The sequence below is a fragment of the Schistocerca gregaria genome, chromosome 7, assembly GCF_023897955.1.
Source record: "Schistocerca gregaria isolate iqSchGreg1 chromosome 7, iqSchGreg1.2, whole genome shotgun sequence".
In the NCBI taxonomy this organism is placed as follows: Eukaryota; Metazoa; Arthropoda; class Insecta; order Orthoptera; family Acrididae; genus Schistocerca; species Schistocerca gregaria.
Window position 1 is genome coordinate 162,561,840 of NC_064926.1, and position 20,950 is coordinate 162,582,789.

Below are 20,950 nucleotides of genomic sequence, written 5' to 3' on the forward strand. Positions count from 1 at the left end.
AATGTCTATTTTACTGGATTGCTAACTGCAGCTGGTCAGTCCACATTCACATCCATGGCGACTAGCTCTCATGCAGTCATCTGAAAAGTATCCTATGCTAAACATAGAATGTAATTTTTTAGAGTTCCTTGTCATTCTTAGGCTATGTACATGCTACTTTATTTTCCTAAAAGTATCAAACAAACTTAAAAATTTCTCTACATAAAAATATAGAAGCTTTTAGTGAAATGTTATTTATAAGCCAGGGGGCAGGAGAAAGGATCAGTTGTGGAGGATCATGACACATACATCCCCCTTATGGATCTCCCCCCCCCCCCCTCCCCTCAATAAAAATTTGTTGTGTTCGATGTATGTGAAGATTTAACCACAAAAAGCATCAGCTGCATGTTTGATAACTTTAAAGCTTCTCGACCCGAACAGCAGTTCCATGAATACTGTAGCGACGCCTGTCCTAACTCATTCAACCTGACATACTAAATTTTCGTTCGATCTTCAGTGTTTCTTGGAACTCCTACTTTCTCTAGTAAGATCCAGCGTGAATCGGGAAAGCCTTCTGTTTTCTTCTGGAGCCGCTAGTTATGCAAAGTTGAAGTTTTTAGACACTTTATGCTGTGATGGTCTAACTCGATTGCCAGCTTTAGTTGCAAAATTTCAACATTTTTCTTTCTTTTTCTCTTGCTGTGTGTGCTTATTCTATAATCTGGAGGAAGTTTTCTGTAACTTATCACTTGTTTTCGATCGTTAACGCATTTCCGTTCATCTGTCGTCTTCCTGTCACATGTAAACCGTCCGTAACTTCAGCAAAACTATGTGATACAGATTAACATCCTTGTCAATTATCCTCGTTAGGAACTACAGAAGTATCTAAGCCTGTTCGAGGCTAGAAAACTGCGACCAACAATACGTTCCTTCAGACGAAGTTTAACAGTATCCGTTCATCTCATATCAACACGGAGCAAGAGTCCTGAAGGGATTCGTCCCAGCGAAAACCAGAATAACTTTCTTTTACCAACCGGCCGGAGTGGCCGAGCGGTTCTAGGCGCTTCAGTCTGGAACCGCGCGACAGCTACGGTTGCAGGTTCAAATCCTGCTTCGGGCACGGATGTGTGTGATATCCTTAGGTTAGTTAGGTTTAAGAAGTTCTAAGTTCTAGGGGACTGATGACCTCAGATGTTAAGTCACATAACGCTCAGAGCCATTTGAACCATTTTTCTGTCGCCTTGAATGAGTTGGGAGTTGTCGACCTTTATCAGCTCTGGAAAGGGGTATGCAGATAATGACAAGAAATCGGCCGTGGACGTGTTTCAAGAATGGAATCCTTGCATTTACCTGGAGAAGAAATGGGAAACAACCGAAAAGTATTTCAGCACTTTCCGACGATGGGATTAGCGCCTGCATCAAATACCGACAGAAAAATATAAATATTGCGCATAATGGTGTATTCCCAACGAATATGCTTGTAATAATTATAAAATAATACATTGTTTGCAAAGCTTAAGAATGAGAGAGATAAAGTACCATAAAGTATTAATTACTCAGTGGAAACGAATGAAGGTGCAGGAATATGTTGCCAGTATGTTTCTCCAGTCAGTTTTTAGTTCATGGTTGGAGATGAAACATCGTTGTTACAGGTAGTCAGCGAAAACCAGTTCATAGATCTTGGCCACTGATGGAATTGTGTATACAATTGGGGTTGATCCCCTCAGCGTCAGACAAGGCCTGAAGCACGTGTACTGACGCACAGAAACTGGTAGCTATATAATAAATAACATCGTAAGGACGACTGTAGGTATTTCATTTTGTTGCATATGTTGCCACAGGCCTCCCAGTTGTGGATAGAAAATTGGACGTCATATGACGTGAGCTCAGCGTAATTATAGCGCTAAATGGGGCGCTCTACAGCGCCAGGCAGTTGAAGGAATGGGAAGACAGTGTGTGTTAGTCATCTAACAATTACAGTGCACTGTGTGGTGTTCTTCACTACATCTCCACAACTTGTGGTCTATTGGTTAGCGTCACTGCCTCTAGATAACGAGGTCCCAGGTTGAATTTCCTCATAGGACAAGATTTCCTTTGCTCGGGAAGTGGGTGTTTGTGTCGCCCTAATCATTTCATCTAATCTGCATCGACATGTAAGATGTCAAAGTGATGTCAAATAGATTTGTACCAGGCAGACGAACAATCCCAGATGGCGTCTCCCAGGCGATAATAATACCATGAAATCATTTCAGTTCATTTCATTACAACATGGGCGAGACAACATTTGGATGACTTCACATGGGGCATAATCATTGGGAAACTGGAAGATGGATGAAGTGTTTTGGGTGTAGTCCAGAAGATTGACATTGCTCAAAGCACTGTTTCACATGCAAGTGAAGTGTTCCCAACTACAGGCACTGCTGTCTGAAGAGGAGGAAGTGGTCGACCATGGTCAACTATAGCAGTAGATGACAACTCACAGTGCAACAGGCAAGAAGAGACCCACGCCAAACAGCATGAGCAATTAGGACCACATTTAACAGGACTGCCCCAACAACCAATACACTGTGTTCTGTTGACACACTCATATCAGCAGCACCATTTGGAATGGTGCCACTAACATGGGATTGGACCAACGAGGAGTGCTCTTTCCGAGCGAGAGCAGACTCAGGCTTTGTAGTGATTCTGGATGCTCCCTCCTATGACGAGAGATGGGAACACACAATGCATCAAAGAATGTTGTCGAAGATGGTCATTTTGGTGGTCCAGATGTAATGATGTGGAGAGGTGTAATGTTGTATGGGCATATTGATATCCAAATCTTTGAACCCGATACTCTAACCACTGAACGTAATTGTGACTTTGTATCTTTCCCCATGCGTTTCTTTTCTGGGGTGTAGTTGGCCCTCGCTTCACTTTTGTTTATGGCGCCAAGTCAGGACTATAGGGTGGGTGGATGATTATGTTTCACTGAAACTGTTGCAGGAGAGTAACAGTTTGCGAGCGATGCGTGGGCGACCGTTGTCATGGAGAATGTGTACGCCATTGCTCAACATTTCTCTGTTCCGGTTCTGAATTTCCCGTTTGAGTTTTTTCAGAGTCTCACAGTACCTGTTGGCGTTAGGTGATCACAGCGATTCACCTCCGTCGACGAGGTGAAAGAAGAGGTGGATAACTTTCTGAACAGCACGGCGGCGAGCTGGTATGACATGGGCTTACAAAAACTGCCACAGCGTCTACAAAAATGCATCGACAGAAATGGTGATTATGTCGAAAAATAGCTTAATGTTCAAGCTGTTAACTGATGCAAACCTTTGTAGAAATAAACATGTCCATGTAGTTATAAAAAAATAGGAGACCATACTTTTGTGATTAGCCTTGTATATGGGATTTATTAAGTTAGTTACTTAAATTACCTTTGTTTCTGTGAAAATAATACAAGGCTTAAAAAAAAAACAACTTCTGATTAGCTACTGAAATAAGACAAATAGATAAATTGTTATAGTCAATCTGTCCTTACACATTGACATGACTTCTCTGCATAGCCGCCACCCAAATTCAAACACTTGTCTTACCCTGGGACCACCTTCTTCAGCCCTTCATCAGAGAAATATGCTGCCTGTTGCTGCAGCCAGTTGACAGCATCCTCGAGATCATCATCAACCATGAAGTGCTGAATAGGCAGCCTAGCCATCCATCATCCTTGGGAAGAGGTGACAGTCGCTTGGTGTCAAGACTGAGACTTTCCTTTGTTGTATTTACAGTACTTGGTAATCAAATCAGTTGTGTAAATGTCTTTGCAATCCCAAAAATTGTAAGCATCACTTTGAGGTTTGACGATTTCTGCTTGATTTTATTTATTTATTGGGAGAATAAGTGTACACCCATTATTTGCACTGTTCCTTAGTTGCAGGGTTCACATACTGCAGATGTGTTTCGTCCTCAGTCACGATTCTGTTTAGAAACTTCTCATTCTGCTGTAGTAAAATCAAGGCCAGATCCCTTCTTCCGTTTTGTGAATATTGGTTAGCTAATTTGATACCCATGTGACAATGCTGAAGAAGGTTGACCTTAAAATCTGAGGCACATATCCAGGAAGTACACAGTTTTGACATGTTGATCAAGTTCATCTTTCACCTCTGAACGTCTTCCTCGTCCACTTTCACCGTGCACGTCTTTGTGACCAGCCTTGAGTTTTCTGCTCCACTCCCCAACAACACCATCACTCATTTCCCAACTCCCACACTCATGATACAGTTGATATTCAATCTCAGTGCCACTGACGCCTCCTGCTTTCAGCAAGCGAATAATAGACCGCATCTCGCCGATCGGAAGGAGATGCTGTTATTCTGTCCATTTAAATCACTTGTTGCTTACACACTGAGTGGACGAAACACAGTTCTGTCTGGCACAATGTGAATTTAAACCTCTCCTTCATGAAGTTGTAAGACACTTTATTTTTAACAGCCAATCAGAAGTTCATTTATGAGTAGCCCTCGTAACTCCACAGCAATGAAAAAGTCTGCAATGTGCATTCACCGAAACGTGCAATACAAAAAGCAAATTAATCTAACAACCCTCAGGTGCAGAAGTACTGAGCTGGGGTTGCCATCACTGTGCGAACATCTCAACATAGTGCCATTGTGCCACTCCCCATTGCACTGAGTAAAACTGCCCAAGAAGTGAATATTGCTCAACTCTGCATCAGCAAAAGTATCCATACTGCTGTGTGTCGGTTTAAATATACATCTAACACCGCCACAATAACAAACGTGAGGCAGAACCGAGCAATGCTGAATGAAGATTACTGAGGGCGAAGAGTAAGGTGGGCATTACTGTTGGCGACAGCAAGTACAGCAACTGAACGGATAAATTTGTTCCTAAAACCGACACATAGCACGTTCCGTCGACAGTTACACTACGGTGTAGATATCTTCAGTGACACAAAGATAAATGAGGTTAAAAATCAAACAAAATGCAACTACATGTAACGACCCACTGGAGACCACAGCCCATTGTACCGAAATACTCATAAAATATCACTTAACAGCCGATAAATACTTCGTTAGTGGATTTGCGTTCACCCTGAAGAAGGTCATGTATTATGATCGGAAGTATTAGTATCAAAATCATTATTTTCACTAATTACATAGCGAGTGAAATGTACTAACGTTAACAATGTGTCACCATCATCCTGCTATCATAGAACCTGAAGACTCCTCGTGGTCTGAAAAAGCAATACCACGAAGATCTTTCTTAAACGATTTTTAAGTATTTCAGTTTTTAGTGTCGTGTACATCTTCACAAATATTCCCCCAAATTTTGCATCCAAATCAGATCTGTAAGACTGCCTGCTGCCCATATTGTATGTTAATGATCTTGGCAGACAAATGATTTTTTTCTGTCTCATCTTTACTATTCTAGTAATTTCCCCCTCCCCACCTCTCCTCTTTCCTCCCCTCCCCTCCCCTCCCCTTTACATGTAGTGAATTCACTTCCCCAATCTGAATGGGTGTTGTTTATTTTTTCCATAAATTCAAGCAGCTTCTCAGTTTGTTCCACACGCTGACCTAGCACTTCATCTTGTCAAAAATGGAAAAAAAAAACTAAGGTTATCACCAGAAATACAAACTGCGGGTCTCAATATCAGTGGCCACCGACAGTAACTAGATGACAGAGATGATCCAGCATAGAAAGTCATGATTGCACATCTTAAGAAGCAAACGGATCCCATGTGCTTATCATGTCTGAAGGATGTCTTAAAAATAAGAATGGAAGGTCAAAGATCAAGTGCTTCAGTTACGAAGGGTGTAAGATAAGGATGTAGTCTTTTATCCCAACTGGTAAAGCTATGCAAAAAGCAATGACGGAAGTAGAAGAAAAGTACACGAGTGGGATTCAAATTAAGAGTGAAAGTATGTCAATGATAAGATTCTCTGATGACATGGATAGCCCTTGTGAAGGTGAGAAAGACACGTCCTGCAGAGCCTGTTGAATGAAGTAGATTGTGTAATGAGGATACCCTGTGGATTAAGGAAAACCTAATGTAATCAGGAGCAGCAAAAATGAGATTCATGGTAAGCTTAACTTCAAAACTGGAGACCATGAAGTGAACGAATTCTGCTACCTTAGAAGGTAATTAGCACACGAGGGGAAAAGCAAAGATGGCACGCTGGCCAAAAAAGTCTACTCGTACGAAATATTGGCTTTAGTTTGAGAAAAAAATCTGAAAATATACGTTTGGGGAACAGCTTTGTATGAAACTGAATCATGAATTGTGGGTAAATCAGGTAATAAGAGACTCGAAGCGTTTGACATGTTGTGCTCCAGAAGGACGTTGAGAATTAGGTGGACAGATAAGAAATGAAGTGCTTCTCACAGTCACAGCGAAAAAAAGGACTGTTGGAATTCCGTAACATTATCTTCGAATATACGAGCGACATAGAAAATACTTTTGATGTGGTTTGGCCGGGTTTAGAATAATTAATCTTTGCATCGAGTCGGATGAGAGTGAAGCATGGGGGACCCTCTCGCCGCAAATAAGCCCTTATCTTTTCCCTAGTCTACAAGCCGACCCGACCCTATGTTAGTAGTAACAGTCTTATTCATCTGTGGATCTCTTTTACAAAGATATTAGATACGCTATGATATTGCATTTTAAGAACAAGAAAAACTTTGCAAAAATTGTCAGCTAGATCTTGATAAGATTTCACAACGGTGTAAAGATCGGAAAATTGCTGTAAAAGCTCAAAAATGAAAAGCGTGACCTTCTAAAAACACAAAAACAGTGTGTGGTATGACCTCAATGTCAAAGAGTCTCAACTCGATTTAGTCGACTCACACAAATTCGTAGTTATCGCTGTATGGGATAAGCAATAGAATTATCACATAGGTTCATTCCTAAGAGAAGCAGGTAAGGCACTAGAAAAATGCGGTAAGACTATAAAGGAAATTGCTGAAAAGACACTCGTGTGATGCGTCCTAGAATACTGTTCAAAAGTGTGGGACATGTGGCAAATATACTACTGGCCATTGAAATTGCTACACCAGGAAGAAATGCAGGTCTGTCATTGTTGTAACTGTTGCACAGGCAGTGTGGGACCTTGCATTGTCATGTTGCAAAGGGACACCAGCTGACACCAATCCACGTCGCTTTGATTTGATTGCAGGCCGCAGATGGTTTTTTAGGAGATAAACTACTGGTCATTAAAATTGCTATACCAAGAAGAAATGCAGATGATAAAGGTGTATAAATTAGACAAATAAATTATACTAGAACTGACATGTGATTACATTTTCATTCAATTTGGGTGCATAAATCCTGAGAAATCAGTACCCAGAACAACCACCTCTGGCCGTAATAACGCCCTAGATACGCCTGGGCATTGAGTCAAACTATGGATGGCGTGTACAGGTACAGCTGCCCATGCAGATTCAACACGATACCACAGTTCATCAAGAGTAGTGACTGGCGTATTGTGGCGAGCCAGTTGATCGGTCACCATTGACCAGACGTTTTCAGTTGGTGAGAGATCTGGAGAATGTGCTGTCCAGAGCAGCAGTCGAACATTTTCTGTATCCAGAAAGGCCCGTACAGGACCTGCAACATGCGGCCGTGCATTATCCTGTTGAAATGTAGGGTTTCGCAGGGATCGAATGAAGGGTAGAACCACGGGTCGTAACACATCTGAAATGTAACGTCCACTGTTCAAAGTGCCGTCGATGCGAACAAGAGGTGACAGAGACGTGTAACCAATGGCACCCCATACCATCACGCCGGGTGATACGCCAGTATGGTTCAAATGGCTCTGAGCACTATGGGACTTAACATCTGTAGTCATCAGTCCCCTAGAACTTAGAACTACTTAAACCTAACTAACCTAAGGACATCACACACATCCATGCCCGAGACAGGATTCGAACCTGCGACCGTAGTAGTCGCGCGATTCCGGACTGAGCGCCTAGAACCGCTAGACCACCGCGGCCGGCGACGCCAGTATGGCGATGACCAATACACACTTCCAATGTGCGTTCACCGCGATGTCGCCAAACACGGATGCGACCATAATGATGCTGTAAACAGAACCTGGATTCATCCGAAAAAAATGACGTTGTGCCATTCGTGCACCCAGGTTCGTCGTTTAGTACACCATCGCAGGCGCTCCTGTCTGTGGTGCAGCGTCAAGGTTCACCACAGCCATGGTCTCCGACCTGATAGTCCATGTTGCTGTAAACGTCATCGAACTGTTCGTGCAGATGGTTGTTGTCTTGCAAACGTCCCCACCTGTTGACTCAGAGATCGAGACGTGGCTGCACGATCCATTACAGTCATGCGGATAAGATGCCTGTCATCTCAACTGCTAGTGATACGAGGCCGTTGGGATCCATCACGGCGTTCCGTATTACTCTCCTGAACCCACAGAGTCCATATTCTGCTAACGGTTATAGGATCTCGACCAACGCGAGCAGCAGTGTTGCGATAGGCTATAATCCGACCTTTATCAAAGTCGGTAACATGATGGTACACATATCTCCTCCTTACACAAGGCATCACAACAACGTTTCACCAGGAAACGCCGGTCAACTACTGTTTGTGTATGAGAAATCGGTTGGAAACTTTCCTCATATCAGCACATTGTAGGTGTTGCCATCGGCGCGAACCTTGTGTGAATGCTCTGAAAAGCTAATCATTTGCAAATCACAGTCGGTTAAATTTCGCGTCTGTAGCACGTCATCTTCGTGGTGTAACTACTTCAATGGCCAGTAGTGTAGGTCTAACAAGGTATACTGAATACATACAAAGAGGTGCAGTACAAACGGATAGAGAGAGTTGTTTGACATTCAACAGGCCGTCACAGCAATGTTTAATAACTCGAACTGGCGGACTATGCAGAACAGGCGCTAATTATCCCGCGGAAACCTGCTTAGCTTACAAAAACTTGTACTGAAGAATCGACAACAGACCCGCTACGTATTTCTTTAGTGAGGTCAGCAAAGACAATAGTTATAAAATAAATGTTGCATTTTATTTTGGTCTGAATACTGTACATAATAGGAAACAAAACTTCTTTTTATCCTGTCAGATACAGTCACAGGAAGCGAAAATAAGGAAGGGAACATATTTCCACTTGATAAACACGAACAAAAACAAAACCTTATAAAAATTTCCACTGCAGACACTACAATTTCTTCTCACTACCACCTTGCATAACATATTGTTTATGGCTAAGCCATGTTTCCGCAATATCATTTCTTCCAGGGATACTAGTTCTGCAAGGTTCGCAGGAGGAGAGCTTCTGTAAAATTTGGAAGGCAGGTGACGAGGTACTTGCGGAAGTAAATCTGTGAGGACTGGGCGTGAGTCGTGCTTGGGTAGCTCAATTGGTAGAGCACTTACCTGCGGAAGGCAAAGGTCCCGAGTTCGAGTCTCGGTTTGGCACACAGTTTTAATCTGCCAGGAAGTTTTACCTCAGTTCTCAGAATTCTCGAAGATAAACGTTGACTGTGGATATTGTATTACAGGCGCAGTCCCTTTGACTGTGCAGAGATGTCACTAAACCCGCCCAAAGATGTAAACAACCATGCATGAGCAGGGCCTACTAGACGGAGGAGTCCGACAGCCGATCAGTTCCAGTCATTCCACCAGGATGGAGGTACACGACTCGTGTTGTCTGTAGTTTAATCATGCCTAGACGGTCAACACCGCGGTTCGATCGCGTCCGCATTGTTACTTTGTGTCAGGAAGGGCTCTCAACAACGGGAGTGTCCAGGCGTCTCGGAGTGAACCAAAGCGATATTGTTGGGACATGGAGGAGATACAGAGAGACAGGAACTGTCGATGACATGCCTCGCTCAGGCCGCCCAACGGCAATAGATGACCGCTAACTACGGATTATGGCTAGGAGGCACCTTGACAGCAACGCCACCAGGTTGAATAATGCTTTTCGTGCAGCCACACGGCGTCGTGTTACGACTCAAACTGTACGCAGTAGGCTGTATGATGCGCAAATTCACTCCCGACGGTCACTAGGCTTACACACCGGGTTATATGGCCGTGGTCCATGGAACTCTTCTACATCTGATGTTTCGTCCAAAGCTACGTTGGACATCTTTGGAGGTGCTTCTAGTTGTGGTGAGTCTTGCCGACTCACGTCAGGGATAGAAGAGTTCCATGCACCACGACCATACAACCCGGAAGAATTCTCGGCAGCTGAAACATCCGGTCGTAAAAGCCTTCATGCCCGCGGGAGGACTCGAACCTCCGACGGCGGGAGCCGCGTGAACATTAGCAAGGCGCCTCGGACCGCGTGGCTATCCCCCGCGGCTTGGATGCTTTGGCGCTGTGTTAAACAGGGGAGGAGGTGAACTTTGGCAGATCAAACGACAGAGTACAAACTTGGTGCAGGCACAGGTGTTTCGGAGCATATTGATCAGCACACATTGTTGAATGTGGTGCTCCACAGCAGAGGTGTTAACATCGATGTCCTGAGTTACGATTCTAGTGGGCGCACAATAATCATGGGTGGACCGTGGATCAATGAAAACGAGTCACATTTTCGGTGAATTATGTTACTTGTCACACACGGTTGATGGTCGTTTCCAGATAAGCCGCCAACTTAGTGAGCGACTGCCTGAAGAATTCACCGTGCACTTCATGGGGGATATCCACTTTGGCTTCCTTGGGACCTGCATCCATATCTACATCAACTACTCCGCCGCCCATCTGATGGTTTGTGGCGAAGCGTACTTCTGGTACCACTGACTAATGCCCCTTCCCTATTTCACCCACAGGGGGCACGTGGGAGGAATGATTTGCGATAACCCTCAGTATCAGCTCTCATTTCTCAAATTTTCTCATCGTAGTCATTTCATGAGATATTTGGGAGGAAGTAATATGTTGTCTGACTCTTCTCAGAAAGTACTGTCTTTAAATTTCAATAGTAAACGTCTCTGTGATACACAACGCCTCTCTTGTAGCGTCTGTCATTGGAATTTATTGAGCACATCTGTAACACTCGCGCCAACCGAGTGATCCCATGATGGAATGTGCCGCTCTTCGTTGGATCTTCTCCATCTCTTCTGTCAATCCTACCTGTTTAAGGGTCCCAGACTGATGAACACTACTCAAGAATCGGTCGAACAAGCGCCTACATTTCCGTAATATTCTTCCTGTTCTTCCAAGCATCCGCTTATCCTCCTAGTTATTTTATACGATCATTTCAAGGATAATTACTCACAGATATTTCATGGTAAATATTGTTTTCAGCAATTTTTCGTCAGTAGTGAAGTTTTACACTAGTGGATATCTTTTTAAAGTATGCTCAATATGTTACATTTATATACGTACAAGGTCAACTGCCAGAAGCTGTGCCATTCCTCTGTAGGTCATTCTACAAATTTTTACTGTTTTCTGGCATTGATAACTTCTTATAGACAACCGCATCCCCTGCTAACAGTCTTAAAAAGTTTACAGCATTTTGTACTAGATCAGTTACATACGTTGTAAACAGTAACGATCCTATGACACTTCCGTGTGGTACTCCGGAGATTACGTTGGTCGATTTTGTTCCGTTAAGAGGAACGTATTGAGCTCTCTCTGGGGTAGTTATCTAAAACACCACGGCAGCTGTAGGTTAAGTGAGCATTATTGCAGACCAGTTGCATCCCTTCATGCTTGATGTCCATCCCGTTGGCGATGAAATGTTCTGGCAGCATAACTCTCCACTTCACAAGGCTAGAATCTTGCCACAGTGGTTTGAGGAACGTGACAGACACTGATGTCTTGCCCACGAAATTCGCCTGACTGAACACAATATAATAAATCTGGCAAGCTATTGGGCGCAAACTCCACTGCCACAAACTATCGGCCTATAATTTTCGGTGACTGCAACTCCTGTGTGTAGGCATCTGGCGTCACATAACTTCGGAAATATACTTAGAACGTGCCAAACCCGTGCCTTACAGATACACTGCTGTGTTGCATTCCAAAGGTGGACCAACACGCTGTTACGCAGGTGGTCGTAATATCTGGTCCATCAGTGCTGAATCACGACCATAGAAAGGAGCTTTGAAGGATCCAAAGACATGGTACTGCAGTCGGCTCTAGAAGAACGCCTGACAATGCAGGTTGCTACTTTCAAATGCGAGAGAAACAACATCTATGCGTAATCCACCCTGATTCCTGTTTAGAGTTTGGTTCATGGTTAGATTTCTGCCACTGGGCGAGATGGCTCAGAGATAAGAACTTGACCCACATTCAGGCAGTTCAGATCCGTGTCCCACCATGCAGATTTATGTTTTAAGTTCCCATATCTCACTTAAACGCTAATACCAGAACGATTTCTTTGAAAAGGGCACTTTTCTGACCCAATCCGAGGTTGTGCTTCTTCTCGAATAACGCCGTCCGCAGTGGGACATTAAACTGTAAGCTTCCTTCCTTTACTTTATTTACGACCTTTCGCCTATATTTGCCATGTTACATATGAGAATTGTGGAGCTGTCAAATTTCTTCATCAGTGAAGAAAGTTTTTCATCAGCTCGTAGTATAGTGACTAGCGTCGCTTTCTCTGGATTACGGGGTCCCGGGTTCGATTCCCGGCCGGGTTGGGTATTTTCTCTGCCCGGGGATTGCGTGTTTGTGTTGTTCTCATCACTTCATCATCATTCGGAAAGTGGCTACACTGGACTGTGTAAAGATTGGGACCTTGTACGGGCCGCGCTGTTGAGCGCCCCACAAACCAAACATCATCGTCAGTGAATAATTGATAAAAACTGATAGTGGTTGTAATTAGGAGCGCTTTCTGTCGGGAAGGACACATTGCACCAAATTCCGATAAAAATTGTATTTACCGGTCTTAAATTGTGTTTCCCGCCAATCTGACAAATAATACGATTTCAGTGAAAACACCTTTAAAGTTCTGGGTTACATTTTCTTAGTTGAGTTGAACATACTTCTAGTCGGTGATCCCTGGATCATACACGAATCCTTCAATATCCAAAAGGAGGAACTCCTCTTCCATCTTCTCCGTGTCCATAGTGGTCCTGCGGGTTTCTTTGGTACCTTGTCTCATATGCTACTCTGCCCGCTGGATAGGCGGGCCGGCCTGATCTCAAATTCGGGCACGTTTGTAATTCTCGTAATTCCTGTTAGGTCGTCGTTGAAATTGCATACTGCCACACAGGCCGCGATGTCGACTATTATTTTTCTCGCTCTGAATGGTTTTCGAGACATTTTTTCAGAAGTCGCCTTGTAACTGGATAACGGGGTTTGTGGCAAAATTGGACGAACAGTACAGTAGACTGACAAGTCATGGATAGCAGTATGTACTTACATAGATGGCGGTAGATATAAAAGGGCAGTGCATTGGCGGAGCAATCGTTAGTAGTCACGCGTGATTCGTGTGTGAAAAGTTATCGGACGTGATTATGGCGGCACTACGGGAATTAACAGATTTTGACCGCGGAATGGTAGTTGGAGCTAGACGCATGGGGAATTCAGATTCAAAAATCGTTAGGAAAGTCTATATTTCGAGCTCCACAGTGTCAAGAGCGTGCCGAGAATACCAAATTTCAGGCATTACCTCTCACCACGGACAACGCACTGGCCGACGGTGTTCACTTAACGACCTATATCAGCGGCATGATACTTCCTGGCAGATTAAAACTGTTGCCGGACCGAGACTCGAACTCGGGACCGTTGCCTTTCGCGGGCAAGTGCTCTACCGACTGAGCTACCCAAGCACGACTCACGCCCCGTCGTCACGGCTTTACTTTCGACAGTATCTCGCCTCCTACCGTCCAAACTTTACAGAAGCTCTCCTGCGAACCCTGCAGAACCAGTACTCCTGAAAGAAAGCATATTGAGGAGACATGGCTTAGTCACAGCCTTTCAGGAGTGCTAGTTCTGCAGGTTTCGCAGGAGAGCTTCTGTGAAGTTTGGAAGGTAGAAGACGAGATACTGGCAGAAGTGAAGCTGTGAAGGCGGGGCGTGAGTCGTGCTTGGGTAACTCAGTTGGTAGAGCACTTGCCCGCGAAAGGCAAAAGGTCCCGAGTTCGAGTCTCGGTCCGCACACAGTTTTAATCTGCCAGGAAGTTTCATATCAGCGCACACTCCGCTGCAGAGTGAAAATCTCTTTCTATATCAGCGGCGTTTGCGTAGAGTTGTCAGTGCTAACAGACCAGCAACACTGCGTGAAATAACCGCACGAATCAATGTGGGACCTACGACGAACGTATGTGTTAGGACAGTGCGTCGAAATATGGCGTTAATGGCTACGACATCAGACGATAGCCTTTGCTAACAGCACGACATCGCTTGCAGCGCCTGTCTTGAGCTCGTGACCATATCTGTTGGACACTAGACGACTGGAGAACTATGGCCTGGCCCAAGGAGTCCCGATTGTAATTGGTAATAGCTTGTGGTAGGGTTTGAGTGTGGGCAGACCCCATGAAGCGATGGACCCAAGTTGTCAACAAGACACTGTGCAAGCTGGTGGTGGCTCCATAATGGAGTGGATCGCGTTTGCATGTAATAGATCCTGCCCTCCGGTCGAACTAAACCGGTCATTAGCTGGAACTGGTTATGTTTGGCTGCTTTCAGACTATTAGCGGCCATTAACGGCCTGCATTACAATGCAGAATGTTTCCAGGCCAGAGTTGTTTGTGATTTGTTTGAAGCTCATTCTGGACAATTAGAGCGAATGATTTGACAATGCAGATCGCCCGACACCAATCCCATCGGAAATTTGTGAGACATAACTGAGAAGTCAGCTCGTGCACAAAATACTGCACCGGCAACACTTTCGCAGTTATGGACGGCTAGACAGGCAACATGGCTCAGTATTCTGCAGGGGCCGTCTAACAGCTTGTTGAGTCCATGCCCAAGTCGAGTTGCCATACTGCTCAGGAAAAAGGAGGGTCGATACGATATTGGTAGGTATCCCACGACTATTGTCACTGCAGTGTAAAGTAGATACCCCAGAGAACATTTCAAGACAAAAACAAACGAAAAAAGATTTTTTGAAATTTGCAGGGAGGAACAACTCCGTAAAAGGAGGAATCGCGTTGCGTTTTGGAGAAACAAATTAACATTCCGGCCTTCTCTCTGTCCTCTTATGTTTCAGTGCCGTTAGGGTCGCTGATGGTCTGGACGTATGGCTTCGACCCGGTTACTGATTTCCTTTACTTTCCAGCCCAGTGTGTCTCAAACCTTTTGGGTCAAACTGATTCAAGTGGTGGTGGATCCACAATCGATTATACTGAGATAGGAAACCAATGGTGGGAAATACATATTAATTGTTATATGGACTTACACAGCGTACACTGCGTAACAACAACGTATCCGTGAAGAGATATAATTTCAACACGACGGTGCACCAGCCCACTACGATGTTGATGTCCGCGAACATCCATACTACATGTACCCTCATCATTGGATTGGAAACGAGGTCCTGCCCCATTGTCAGCGCGATTGCCGGATCTCACACCTATGGACTTTCTGGGGTTGCGTCTAGGTGATGATGTGTGAAACCCTCGTGGAAACTGACGAAGACCTGCTTGCTATGGTCCAAACTGCCTGTCCCCTGGTGCAACGGACACCAAGGATATTTGAGAGAGCGCAGCAGAACTTCATGTGTCTTTGCCATGCATGCTTTGAGACTGGTGGTTGTCACTTTGAACAGTTACTACGAGCTACGTTGTCGTTATTCGGTACACGCTGTGTTTGCCCATAACGAAGTAAATATGCATTTCCGAGCACTGGCTCCGTATCTCAATATAATCGGCTGTGGACACACTTCTTCAGTTCACACTGCTTCAATCTGATCCATTGTCCGCCCCTGGTAGCTGAATGGACTTCTTAAGTAATAGAACCCAGTACGTTGTCCTCGATGGTGAGTGTTCATCGGAGGTGAGGCATCTGGAATGCCCCGGGGAAGTGTGGTAGGTCCGCTGTTGTTTTCTATCTACATAAATGATCTTTTGGATAGGGTGGATAGCAATGTGCGGCTGTTTGTTGATAATGCTGTGGTGTACGGGAAGGTGTCGTCGTTGAGTGACTGTAGGAGGATACAAGATGACTTGGAAAGGATTTGTGATTGGTGTGAAGAATGGCAGCTATCTCTAAATATAGACAAATGTAAGTTAATGCAGATGAATAGGAAAAAGAATCCTGTAATGTTTGAATACTCCATTAGTAGTGTAGCGCTTGACACATTCACGTCGATTAAATATTTGGACGTAACATTGCAGAGAGGTATGAGGTGGAACAAGCATGTAATGGCAGTTGTGGGGAAGGCGGATAGTCGTCTCCGGTTCATTGGTAGAATTTTGGGAAGATGTGGTTCATCTGTAAAGGAGGCCGCTTATAAAACACTAATACGACCTATACTTGAGTACTGCTCGAGCGTTTGGGGTTCCTATCAGGTCGGATTGAGGGAGGACATAGAAGCAATTCAGAGGCGGGCTGCTAGGTATGTTACTGGTAGGTTTGATCATCACGCGAGTGTACGGAAATATTCAGGAACTCGGGTGGGAGTCTCTAGAGGAAAGGAGGCATTCTCTTTGTGAATCGCTACTGACAAGGGAACCTCCCCATCGCACCCCTCTCAGATTTAGTTATAAGTTGGCACAGTGGATAGGCCTTGAAAAACTGAACACAGATAAATAGAGGAAACAGGAAGAAGTTGTGTGGAACTATGAAAAAATAAGCAAAATATACAAACTGAGCAGTCCATGCGCAAGATAGGCAACAACAAGGAAAGAGCAAGGCCAGGAGTGCTGTTTTCCTGTGGTTAGCGTGAGCAGCTGCGGAACAAGCGGTCCTTGGTTCAAGCCTTCCCTCAGGTGAAAAGTTTAACTTTTTATTTTCAGTTTATGTGACAAACGCTTATGTTTTCATCACTTTTTTGGGAGAGATTATCACATCGACAAGAAAACCTCAATCGGGCAAGGTAGAAGAATCTGTTTACCCATTCGCCAAGTGTACAAGTTAGGTGGGTCGACAACATATTCCTGTCATGTGACGCACATGCCGTCACCAGTGTCGTATACAATATATTAGACGTGCTTCCCTGTGGGGGAATCGGTTGACCTATGACCTTGCGATCAAATGTTTTCGGTTCCCATTGGAGAGGCATGTCCTTTCGTCTACTAATCGCACGGTTTTGCGGTGCGGTCGCAAAACACAAACACTAAACTTATTACAGTGAACAGAGACGTCAATGATGGAACGGACAAATCATAACCTTGCGAAAATAAAGAAAGTAAACTTTTCACCCAAGGGAAGACTTGAACCAAAACCTCTCATTCCACAGCTGCTCACGCTAACCACGTGACCACGGCGCTCCTGAGCTCAAAATATCCTTGATGTTGCCTATCTTGCACATGGACTACTCAGTTTGTATATTTTGCTTATTTTTTCATAGTTCCACACAACTTCTTCCTGTTTTCCCGAGTGATCTGTGTTTAGTTTTTCAAGGCCTTTCCACTGTCCCAACTTATAACTAAATCTGAGGGGGGTGCGATGGGGAGCTTCCCATGTGAGGAAATTTAGAGAACCAGCATTTGAGGCTGACTGCAGTACAATTTTACTGCCGCCAACTTACATTTCTGGGAAAGACCACAAAGATAAGATAACAGAGATTAGGGCTCATACAGAGGCATATAGGCAGTCATTTTTCCCTCGTTCTGTTTGGGAGTGGAACAGGGAGAGAAGATGCTTGTTGTGGTACGAGGTACCCTCCGCCACGCACCGTATGGTGGATAGCGGAGTATGTATGTAGATGTAGATGTAGAATGGTCAGCGTGACGGATTGTCAATCCTCTGGGCCCGGGTACGGTTGCCGGCTGGGTCGGGGAATTTTCCCCGCCCAGGGACTGTGTGTTGTGCTGTCTTCATCATCATCCTATCATCCTCATAGAATGCAGGTCGCCGAAGTGGCGTCACATTGAAAGACCGGCACCTGGCGAACGGCCTACCCGACGGGGGGCCCTAGACAAACGATTACATAAATAAAATTTCACCCGAAAGCTTCTAGACATCTACATCTACATCTACATGACTACTCTGCAATTGACATTTAAGTGCTTGGCAGAGGGTTCATCGAACCACAATCATACCATCTCTCTAGTATTCCACTCCCGAACAGCGAGCGGGAAAAACGAACACCTAAACCTTTCTGTTCGAGCTCTGATTTCTCTTATTTTATTCTGCTGATCATTCCTACCTATGTAGGTTGGGCTCAACAAAATATTTTCGCATTCGGAAGAGAAAGTTGGTGACTGAAATTTCGTAAAAAGGTCTCGCCGCGACGAAAAACGTCTATGCTTTAATGACTTCCATCCCAACTCGTGTATCATATCTGCCACACTCTCTACCCTATAACGCGATAATACAAAACGAGCTGCCCTTTTTTGCACCCTTTCGATGTCCTCCGTCAATCTCACCTGGTAAGGATCCCACACTGCGCAGCAATATTCTAACAGAGGACGAACGAGTGTAGTGTAAGCTGTCTCTTTAGTGGACTTGTTGCATCTTCTAAGTGTCCTGCCAATGAAACGCAACCTTTGGCTCGCCTTCCCGACAATGTTATCTATGTGGTCCTTCCAACTGAAGTTGTTCGTAATTTTAACACCCAGGTACTTAGTTGAATTGACAGCCTTGAGAATTGTACTATTTATCGAGTAATCGAATTCCAACGGATTTCTTTTGGAACTCATGTGGATCATCTCACACTTTTCGTTATTTAGCGTCAACTGCCACCTGACACACCATACAGCAATCTTTTCTAAATCGCTTTGCAACTGATACTGGTCTTCGGATGACCTTACTAGACGGTAAATTACAGCATCATCTGCGAACAGTCTAAGAGAACTGCTCAGATTGTCACCCAGGTCATTTATATAGATCAGGAACAGTAGAGGTCCCAGGACGCTTCCCTGGGGAACACCTGATATCACTTCAGTTTTACTCGACCCCAATGTGAAACCTGGACCGCGTAGCCGCTGACGCGCTGTTCTGTGTGGCGGCAGCCCGCGGACGCTGCTGCTGGCGGGCGTGATGACGGCGCAGAAGTACGTGGACACGCGCGCCGTCGCCGTGCTGGACACGTGGGGCCGCCAGCTGCCGGGCCGCGTCGCCTTCTTCTCGTCGTGGGCGTCGCGCCGCCCGCCCGACCGGCCCGACCTGCCGCTGGTGCGCCTGCGCGGCGTCGACGACTCGTACCCGCCGCAGAAGAAGTCCTTCCTCATGCTGCACTACATGTGGCGGCACTTCGGCGACCGCTTCGAGTGGTTCCTGCGCGCCGACGACGACGTCTACGTCCGCGCCGACCGCCTCGAGAAGCTGCTGCGATCCGTCGACAGCAGGCAGGTGAGCGCTCACCCCCACTTTGTACGTCGCGCGCATCCTCACGTCTGTATACAGGCCATTAAAATTGCTACACCAAGAAGAAATGCAGATGATAAACTGGTATTCATTGGACAAATATATTATACTAGAACTGACAAGTGATTACATTTTCATGCAAATTGGGTTCATAGATCCTAAGAAATCACTACCCGGAACAACCACCTTTGGCCGTAACAACGGCCTTGATACGCCTGGGCATTGAGTCAAACACAGCTTGGATGGCGTGTATAGGTACAGCTGCCCGTGCAGCTCCGACACGATACCACAGTTCATCAAGAGTAGTGACTGGCGTATTGTGACGAGCCAGTTTCTCGGCCACCATTCACCAGACGTTTTCAGTTGGTGAGAGATCTGGAGAATGTGCAGGCCAGGGCAGCAGTCGAACATTTACTGTATCTGGAAAGGTCCGTAGAGGACCTGCAACATGCGGTCGTGTATTATCCTGCTGAAATGTAGGGTTGCGCAGGGATCGAATGAAGGGTAGAACCACGAATCGTAACACATCTGAAATGTAACGTCCACTGTTCAAAGTGCCGTTAATGCGTGACTGAGACGTGTAACCATCGCACCCCATACCATCACGCCGAGTGACACGCCAGTATGGCGATGACAAATACACGTTTCGAATATGCGTTCACCGCGATGTCGCCAAACACGGATGCGACCATCATGATGCTGTAAACAGAACCTGGATTCGTTCGAAAAAATGACGTTTTGCGTTTCGTGCACCCAGGTTCGTCGTTGAGTACACCATCGCAGACGTTCCTGTCTGTGATTCAGCATCAAGGGTAACCGCAGCCATGGTCTCCGAGCTGATAGTCCATGCTGCTCCACACGTCGTCCAACTGTTCGTGCGGATGGTTGTTGTCTTGCAAACGTCTCCATCTGTTGACTCAGAGATCGAGACGTGGCTGCACGATCCGTTACAGCCATGCGGATAAGATGCCTGTCATCTCGACTGCTAGTGATACGAGGCCGTTGGGATCCAGCAAGGCGTCTCGTATTGCCCTCCTGAACCCACCGATTCCATATTCTGCTAACAGTCATTGGATCTCGACCAACGCGAGCAGCAATGTCGCCATACGATAAACTGCAATCGCAATATTCTACAATCCGAGCTTTATCAAAGTCAGAAACGTGATGGTACGCATTTCTCCTCCTTACACGAGGCATCACAACGACGTTTCACCAGGCAACGCCGGTCAACTGCTGTTTGTGTATGATAAATCGGTTGGAAACTTTCCTCATGTCAGCACATTGTAGGTGTCGCCACCGGTGCCAACCTTGTGTGAATTCTATGAAAAGCTGATCATTTGCATGTCACAGCATCTTTTTCCTGTCGGTTAAATTTCGCTTCTGTAGCACGTCATCCTCGTGGTGTAACAGTTTCAATGGCCAGTAGTGTAGAAGAGGCGTTCCATAAGTAATACAACATACTCTTTTTTCCGCCAGCTTCGGGTGAAAAAAAAATGCTCAATTTGTTGCTGGGCTTCGTGGAATATTCCCGCTTCAGCTGTTCCAGTTTCATGAAGTTCTAACAGGTTGCGGCGCTAGATGTAGCCT

General features: G+C 45.3%; 1 protein-coding gene across 1 annotated transcript in view; it reads left to right on the forward strand.

Moving 5' to 3' along the window:
* LOC126281994 (chondroitin sulfate synthase 1) overlaps nucleotides 1–20,950 on the forward strand; it is a 311,284-nt gene that overhangs the window by 3,414 nt on the left and 286,920 nt on the right. Inside the window, exon 2 of the mRNA XM_049981379.1 lies at nucleotides 19,009–19,348. Within this exon, the coding sequence (XP_049837336.1) occupies nucleotides 19,009–19,348 (340 nt within the window). The remainder of the gene's footprint in view (nucleotides 1–19,008; nucleotides 19,349–20,950) is intronic.